Source organism: Drosophila bipectinata, chromosome 2L (assembly GCF_030179905.1).
Source record: "Drosophila bipectinata strain 14024-0381.07 chromosome 2L, DbipHiC1v2, whole genome shotgun sequence".
Lineage (NCBI taxonomy): Eukaryota > Metazoa > Arthropoda > Insecta > Diptera > Drosophilidae > Drosophila > Drosophila bipectinata.
The window spans coordinates 15,189,667-15,199,060 of NC_091736.1; the positions used below are offsets into that span (position 1 = coordinate 15,189,667).

At 42.7% G+C, this 9,394-nt stretch overlaps 1 protein-coding gene across 1 annotated transcript; it reads left to right on the forward strand.

Moving 5' to 3' along the window:
* Positions 1-3,438: 3,438 nt before the first annotated feature.
* On the forward strand, positions 3,439-9,383 carry Glyp (glycogen phosphorylase). The gene is made up of 4 exons (XM_017242321.3): positions 3,439-3,830; positions 6,776-7,304; positions 7,367-8,973; positions 9,043-9,383. Exons 1-4 carry the CDS (start codon positions 3,588-3,590, stop codon positions 9,196-9,198), a joined length of 2,535 nt encoding a protein of 844 aa, XP_017097810.1. The 5' UTR covers positions 3,439-3,587; the 3' UTR covers positions 9,199-9,383.
* The last annotated feature ends 11 nt before the right edge of the window (positions 9,384-9,394 follow it).

Here is a 9,394-nt window from a genome sequence, read left to right on the forward strand (position 1 = left end):
GCACAAATCGGTTGCTAAGTAGCTCATAATGGCCATGCTTGCCTCGAAATATTCCCACTGGGATGCCATCATCCTTAAATTCCTCCCGCCACAACTAAAAACTGTATGTCCGATTTTCTTTGAAGTCGGTAATATGACGGGGAATGTGTATTACTTTAATAGAAGATCTCTTTAGACGTTTATTACAACCTAATGCTAAAAGTTTTTATTTCTTTTGGTGCTAGCATTAAGTTATTTGCATCCATCCCTAACCACAAAAAAAGGATAAAGGTTGCCAAGGTACAACTGTTGCACGTATCCGTATGTATACGTGGGTGGGCGGGAACTTTTGATAAATGCAGATTTTATTGTAATTCGATATCAATTTGTGGGTGGTTGTATATATATGCATCCGAGGGCCCCCTGGCACTCGCTGACCGTTCTTTCAATATTGATATTGATACACGATTTTATGGCAAACATTTAAACTACCCCAAAACGAGCAAATTAAAGTGAAATCAAAAACCTCAATAAAAATTGAAGGAAAAAAATATTGGCAAACAGTTTAACATCTGAAACAGGAATGGGTGAAAGGAAAAAGGACCTCCTTTCCAGCTGAATGCCAGCTCACATTAATCAGGCAACTACGGCAGGCAAATTACATCAGTTTTGTTTGGAAATGTTGCCATTTAATTTAATGAGACATCATTATGCCAAAACTTTAATCTCATCATCAGAGGCGCCAGTAATGGAAAAAGCAAAACCAGCAGTAGCAGTAGCTGTACCAGAAAAAAAATCTGTAATTATTGAGACACGGTTTTTTGGTTGCAGACAGCTGGTGCACCTAAAAAAACACTTATTCATATTAATTCTTTTTTAATAAACATATATTTTTAGCTTTAGTTTCCATTTATTATTCTCTCAATATTAAAAAGAATATAATAATGCCTTATTTATTTTATTAAATTTTTTGTTGAGTGAAAAAGTCAATGGGCGGTGGGCGTATCATGTGCTGTTAATGATGTTTGGCAACTTCAACTCCACGCCACACACGCATACACACAAAGAAATACAAACACATCCATACACACACACACACACCTACGAATGTATACTCAGGCAGACACCTTTAGCATCCAATTAGCGGCAAAACGAGTTTCCGGATCTCTCTCACGTGCTCTCCATCCATCTTTCATCCTTGCCCTGCTCCAAATCCCCTACCCCTCCTTTCCACTCACTCCTTTCTAACAAGCACTCGAATCGTCTTTTTTTCACACGAAAAACGCAACTCACATATGTTTCATGTTTTATTTTGTGTGTGTGTGTGTGTAGTAGTTTTCACTCCCGCACATACAAACACAAACACACACACCACACCCTTGAGCTTTTGTGCAGCAGCAAACAAACAAAAAACAAACATGAACAAACAGGTAGCATGCAAAAAAAATGAAAAATGGCAACACTTTAACTTTTGAACGGCAGACCGCCCCCGAAGCCCCGCCCACTTTGCCTACCTGTTACCTTTTTCCAAATGCGTATTTTTTAGCCGAGATTATTTTTGTTTGCTTTCTACACACAAAAAATAGTTGTATACTTTATTTAGCTGAAATAAAACAAAATTATACAATATTTCTTACTTAATTATTTATTAATCTATGTATGATCAATAATTAATTAATAGTACAATTAATATCAAGAAATTCATAAAGAGATCTGTTCACATGTCGTATGAGTAATATTTAATCTTGGATAATATTTTCCCATTACTCATACGCAGTGTGGGCTTTGAAGAAAGCTTGCAATACAGCAAATAAATATGCTATATCTTTAGTATTATTTCCTTATTCAAAATTACTTTCTACTTTATTTTGTCGCAGTGCCTCACTTTTCAAATATGTGTAACTTTTGCATAATATTCGTGGTGGAATACAAAAAAAAAACGAGAAACAAAACCCCAACTGGTTGCATAGTGCTACATATTGTGAAGCGGAGGAGTCAACAAGCGTAAGGTGGCTTGGTTTCACCGGATTCCAATTAAGTTTTAAATTTTTAGCAGACAAGCTTATGAATGATGACGTCCATTTTGATGGCCGCTCACTTGGCAAATATCCAAATAACAAAAAGGGAATGTTCACGCTTTCCATTTCTTTTTCTTTATGGCAAATGTGCTAATCATTTTCATTGCAACAAACTAGCCGAGGAGAACAAATGGAAAACACAAGAAACAAGAGACTGCAGGCGCCTCGTCCTTACAATGAACCCCATACCCCATCCTCACCTTTCAAGGACTTTATCCGCATGCATTCCCAAGTAGTTGAACATGGGAGTGCCATTATGGGAAGTAATAAACAAGAAATGGAATAACTAAATTGTCACTGATAGAATTGCAGATGCTCTTTGTCCTGTAATTAGCATTTTGTGCTTTTAGGATAAACATAAGTATTTCTTAAATCGAGAGAACACTAGGCAACACTTGTTTAAAGTATCTTAATAGTTATTAGCTGCATCTACTTTGAGGAAATCATTTATGAATGTACATATACATATGTATACTACATTTATTAAAACAGAAGCCTTTAAACCTTTTTATGAAACCTATTACAAATAAAATCAAGAATAATCAATAATATTTTTAACAATTTATATTTACAATTAGTATTTTAAAACAAAGGTAATTTAAAACCTATATTGAAAACTTAAAAAAAACGGACAAGTCTAAAAAGTACAAAATAATTTATGCATTTTAAGCCGCTTTGACAACTCTAAAACGAAGCGCGCCAAAATTCTTTTGGTCAGATGTTTCTAAAGCTTTGCTCCAGATGTTCTTAAAGTTCCATCACGACTCACGACCCAGATGGCGCCACTCAGACGCCGCTATGGGAGACAAACAACAAAAACATTTAAAAACAGAAAATAAACAACAAATACGCATGTATGACCTTCGCACAAGGTGACTGGGCCACTGAGAGACTTCCACTAACTGAGAGAGCATAATGCCCCACAAACAGCAGCAGTAATGAGAGACGGAGAAATTTAAAGTAAGCTAAGGCGTTAAATGCAACAGAAAAAGCATAGGCCGAGTGCATTCGGAGAAAAAAAGAGCTGATAAGAACCGCTGTGTCAGCGTCAAAAATTGTTTACAAGAGAACAGAAGAGCGAAAGCAGAGAAGAAAGCTCAAAGTAAAACAAGTTAGGAAGGTAAATTGAAGTTTAACAACTTAAAGATACCTATTACTAAAAGATACCTATTAAAAAAAAATTGAATTTTAATAAGAAAAAGTGTGAAAAAGTTTGAAAAAGTAATTTATAGCCTTATATTAATATAAAATAATATTTTTTTAAAATTTTAAATAACTTCAGAACTGATCACCCCTTAGAACCGACTATAGGGTATATAAAGCCAATCCGAAAGCTGCCGACAAAAAAAAAGCTCAGGGAAGTATAATGCAAAGTGGCGCGTGAGAATCACTCCGTGAACGGTCGTGGGTTCAGAATCTCCTCTTCGCATTCGCATTCGCATTTTCGGGTCCCACGCAACGGAATCAGAGAAATATATAGAAAAAAAAGAATATATAAAGAGGAATATTGAAACAAATAACTAGGACACCATGTCGAAGCCACAATCGGACGCGGATCGGCGCAAGCAGATCTCGGTGCGCGGCATCGCCGAGGTTGGCAATGTCACCGAAGTGAAGAAGAACTTCAATCGCCACCTGCACTACACCCTGGTCAAGGATCGTAATGTGTCCACGCTGCGCGACTACTACTTTGCCCTGGCCAACACCGTCAAGGACAACATGGTGGGCCGCTGGATTCGTACACAGCAGCACTACTATGAGAAGGATCCCAAGGTGAGTGCTCCCACCCACTTATTGATTTTACTCCCCCCCCGCCTCTTACTTCATGGAATTTTCCATAACATGGGGGGAAAAAGTATAGAATCCTCCCTAACCTAAATGTGTCCCTTGAGGCTCCAAAATGGAAATTCCTTTGGTTTATATATTTTTTCTTTTTTTTTTTTTTGGCTATTACGACATTTTTTTGGCCTTATCCATTCTCCCCCTATTCTTCAATTTGGCCAAAAGATTCATTCGGTATTTCTGCTTTAAATGCATTTCCCACGCTTTTGTTGATTCGCTTTTCGAACAATTATTTCACTTTCCTAATTACCCGTAAATTTACCGAAAAGCAAAGAAAATGCCGAAAAATGCAATGGGATCAATGCCAAAAACGTGTGAATGTCGCCTCGAAATAAATGTACGAAAAAAAAAATAGAAAAGAAAAGATACTTTCACTGCAACCAAAATTGCCGGCGAATTTTCCAACCGCATTTCAAAAATTTTCCCCCGCCAGCTGACTAAGCAACAACAGCTTAAAAATAGCCCCTCTCCGAAGAGCAGCTGTCGCCAAGCTACTTCTATAGCTAAACAAAAAATAACATCTTATTTATGACTTTTAAAAAAATAAATTTCCATATTGTCTTTGGAAACTGCCCCCCCTTAAATGCAGGTTAGGTAAGTCAAGTGTGCTGCAGCATCTACAAAAATACATCAATTTCCCCCCTTTTTAAATCTATCAGATACACATTGTGTATAGATATAAGATATATATATGTGTATATCTAGAAAGCACGTGCCACAAGCGTGAGCTTTTCATTAGCAATTCTCGTTCAGCGACTAAACATTTTTGTCCTTGCTGAATGTCAGCTTAAATCACTTTCAATTTCTATGCCCATAAGACCCAGAAACTATAGCTACAAATGTATCTATTAATTTTCCATTGACTCGAGTTCAAGATATTCTATTCAATTTAACTAATTTGTGGAAACTTCCACCGAAAAAATAAAAGACGACAAACATAATTTCAAGGTCAATCAAAGGTTATTAACAACAACTGACAAAAATATCAAGGAAAATTTTTCTCCCATTTTTATTTTCACTTTTTTTGTCTCTATCTCTGGTGGCGCTCTAGTTTTTATTTTGGCTACAGTTTCGGTTATTTTTTTTTGTATATATTTTATATATATTTTGACTTTTTTGTTCGGGTAGTGGAACTTTTATGCTGTCCATTAATAGGCCCTCTCCTATGCAATTAGCTCACGCAACCAGCTGAATAGCGAGATACAGATACATTTTGTTGTCGTTTGTATCTCACGGATACTTAAACAGCTGTTGTTATGCGTAGCCGGGTACTTGGAGCTAATTGAAGTCCACTGGGGTACTTGGGTGCCCTCCCCTTCTGCCAATTTATGCAAATTGAAGAAAGTTCATCATCAAGTTGGATGGATGACCCATAAAAGAATTCATACTCTATTTCCGTGTAGTTTTCCACTTCGACGCCAGCAAGTCAGGCTGACTAAATCGATTGTATTTGTTCACTTATCTATCCGCATGGAAACCCAATTATAGCCTTTAGCTATCAGGGATCAAACATATGTGTATATATATAGATTCCCATGCACATCTGGTGTGCAATGCAGTCCATCGATTCTATCTAGGTGGACATCAAAATAACAATAAACAACAGAATGCAAACAAATATCGTTTGGGCGTTCATTATCAAAGTCGCCATATAAAATATAGTATGTCTGGGTCTAGATCAGCTTTGGGCCTGGCCAGAAAGACCGCCAAATACGCTACATTCGCATGATGAACAGCTGTTGTCCACACCACCGGCAGTTGAATGACTTGGGAAGCTTTTTATGGTTCTTCAGAGATTACTCATGGTTTGTTGTGGAGCCTCCCGCCATACCCGTGATTAGATAAGCTATATAGGTTATTAGCATTTCTTCATTTTTTTTTGGGTTGGGGGAGAAAGGTCATGCTTAGGATTCAATTTTTTCGATTAACAATCATAAATCTTATCACTATAATACTAATTTCATCAGCTACAAGAAAAAATACCCTACCAATATCAACCTGAAACAGCACTTCCTAATCCAGCATATCTTATCATCTAATAGCTGGCGAAATATTTGAAATCGATAGAGGCGTCTTAACCCCTTTCACCTACAAATATGCACACAGAAACACGCTCGGCAAACATTCTACAGAACAAAACTAATTAGAAATAGTTTCCACCAGATCAGGCATCTGACATGCGTTTGGGGCATAGATTACATAGAGTCCGGTGATAACAGCATACCTTGGAGCCGGAGCCGGTGCCGGTGCCGGTGCCCATTAGCCATTAACTGGCGACACTGTCGTCAATGCTTGCATGATTGGTGATCCGTGATCCGCCAGCGATAATGATTCCTTATTAGATTCATGCTTTGCCATGATGTTTACCCAGCATTGCCCGGCAAAGTGCAGGCCTGATGCACTCGATCGGTTTAGTTGATAGCCGACGCCATGAAACAACAATATGTAGGGTGGTGCCCTCGTAACATCGATCGATCGTATCAAATCGAAACCAAGTGAATGCCTTCCTCTATTTATAGCTCTGGAGTTTGGGTGGGTTACCCTGAAATTAGCAACGATTCCCGGCGCCTGATAAGACCGGATTCCGTTGGGAACTGGGTGACCTTCTGCCCAAACATAACTAGGTCTTTCGGTCGTTAGCTAAGCGCCTCTTCTAATCAGCATTTTGCCGGAAAGATTAAGTTTCAGGTGCAATATGCACTGTACAGTTGAGCCTGGCCTGTGGGGACCTTGTACTTGGATCATCGCTAGGGATGGGCTTCATGATCCTCCACTCTCTCTTCTGTTACTCCTCTAAAAGGTCCTCCTCTATAAAGTCTTATAAAAGGATCAATTTTTAGACCCAACCTAACCACCCACTCTTGACCTATTTTTAGCGCGTTTACTACCTCTCCCTGGAGTACTACATGGGTCGCTCCCTCACCAACACCATGATCAATCTGGGCATCCAGAGCGAGTGCGAGGAGGCCATGTACCAGCTGGGTCTGGACATTGAGAACCTGGAGGAGATGGAGGAGGATGCTGGTCTGGGCAACGGTGGTCTCGGCCGCTTGGCTGCCTGCTTCCTCGACTCGATGGCCACCCTGGGTCTGGCCGCCTATGGCTATGGCATCCGTTACGAGTACGGCATCTTCGCCCAGAAGATCAAGAACGGCGAGCAGGTGGAGGAGCCCGATGACTGGCTGCGTTATGGCAATCCCTGGGAGAAGGCCCGTCCCGAGTTCATGCTGCCGATCAACTTCTACGGACGTGTCATCGATACGCCCGAGGGCAAGAAGTGGGTGGACACCCAGAGGGTCTTCGCCATGCCCTACGACAATCCCATTCCCGGTTACAACAACAACCACGTGAACACCCTGCGTCTGTGGTCCGCCAAGTCGCCCATTGACTTCAACCTGAAGTTCTGTAAGTCAACCATAGTCCTTGAAATATCCTTCGACTAACCTGATTCTGTTAATCCCTTCCAGTCAACGATGGTGACTACATCCAGGCCGTGCTGGACCGTAACCTGGCGGAGAACATTTCCCGTGTGCTGTACCCCAACGATAACTTCTTCGAGGGCAAGGAGCTGCGTCTGAAGCAGGAGTACTTCATGTGCGCCGCCACCCTCCAGGACATCATCCGCCGCTACAAGGCCTCGAAGTTCGGTTCCCGGGAGGCAGTCCGCAACAGCTTCGACCACTTCCCCGACAAGGTGGCCATCCAGCTGAACGACACCCATCCTTCGCTGGCTATTCCCGAGCTGATGCGCATCCTCGTCGACGAGGAGCACCTCGACTGGGAGAAGGCCTGGGACATCACCGTGAGGAGCTGCGCCTACACCAACCACACCGTACTGCCGGAGGCTCTGGAGCGCTGGCCCGTCTCCATGCTGGAGTCGATCCTGCCCCGCCATCTGCAGATCATCTACCACATCAACTTCCTGCACATGGAGAACGTGAAGAAGAAGTTCCCCGAGGATCTGGACCGTATGCGTCGCATGTCCCTGGTGGAGGAGGATGGCGAGAAGCGCATCAACATGGCGCATCTGTCCATTGTCGGCTCCCACGCCGTCAACGGTGTGGCCGCCATCCACTCGCAGATCCTGAAGGATTCCCTGTTCCACGACTTCTACGAAATGGATCCCAAGAAGTTCCAGAACAAGACCAACGGCATCACCCCCCGTCGTTGGTTGCTGCTCTGCAATCCGGGACTCTCCGATCTGATCGCCGAGAAGATCGGCGACGAGTGGCCCGTCCATCTCGACCAGCTGGTGGCCCTGAAGAAGTGGGCCAAGGACCCGAACTTCCAGAGGAACGTGGCCCGTGTCAAGCAGGAGAACAAGCTCAAGCTCGCCGCCATCCTGGAGAAGGACTACGGTGTCAAGGTGAACCCATCCTCGATGTTCGACATTCAGGTGAAGCGTATCCACGAGTACAAGCGCCAGCTGCTCAACTGCCTGCACATCATTACCCTGTACAACAGGATCAAGAAGGATCCCACCGCCAACTTCACTCCCAGGACAATCATGATCGGTGGCAAGGCCGCTCCCGGCTACTATGTGGCCAAGCAGATCATCAAGCTCATCTGCGCCGTCGGCAATGTGGTCAACAATGACCCCATCGTTGGCGACAAGCTGAAGGTCATCTTCCTGGAGAACTACCGCGTCACCCTGGCCGAAAAGATCATGCCGGCCGCCGATCTTTCCGAGCAAATCTCCACCGCCGGCACAGAGGCCTCCGGCACCGGCAACATGAAGTTCCAGCTCAATGGAGCTCTCACCATCGGCACCCTGGACGGCGCCAATGTCGAGATGGCCGAGGAAATGGGCCTGGACAACATCTTCATCTTCGGCATGACCGTCGATGAGGTGGAGGCCCTCAAGAAGAAGGGCTACAATGCCTACGACTACTACAACTCCAACCCGGAGGTGAAACAGGTCATCGACCAGATCCAGGGCGGCTTCTTCAGCCCCGGCAATCCCAACGAGTTCAAGAACATTGCCGACATTCTGCTGAAGTACGACCACTACTACTTGCTGGCCGATTACGATGCCTACATCAAGGCCCAGGATCTGGTGTCCAAGACCTATCAGGTAATGACTCTTATAATAGGCTCAAGGTAATGACTCTAACTAATATTTTAAACTCCCTCTGTTTTTTAGAACCAAGCCAAGTGGCTGGAGATGTCCATCAACAACATTGCGTCCAGCGGAAAGTTCTCGTCGGATCGCACAATTGCGGAGTATGCCCGCGAGATCTGGGGTGTGGAGCCCACCTGGGAGAAGCTGCCGGCGCCGGAGGATCAGCCCCAGAACTAAATCAATTAACTAAATCACATTTTTTCGATATTATTTTTATTATTTATGTGCTTTACTTTTGTTAAAGTCAAAGTCCAATTTTTAGGCGCCAAAAAGCAACAACTAAAACTAACCAAGTAATCGCGGGCCTCCGTTGCCCGAATTGTTAATATTTTATTTAATAAAAATCCAATATAAACAATTCATTTCAATTCTC

Excerpts from the sequence above, each read along its gene's own strand:
- Glyp (XM_017242321.3), top strand. The coding sequence starts at position 3,588 with ATGTCGAAGCCACAATCGGACGCGGATCGGCGCAAGCAGATCTCGGTG. Across the intron at positions 3,831-6,775 it reads ACTATGAGAAGGATCCCAAG|CGCGTTTACTACCTCTCCCT; the intron begins GTGAGTGCTCCC and ends ACCTATTTTTAG. Across the intron at positions 8,974-9,042 it reads TGGTGTCCAAGACCTATCAG|AACCAAGCCAAGTGGCTGGA; the intron begins GTAATGACTCTT and ends TCTGTTTTTTAG.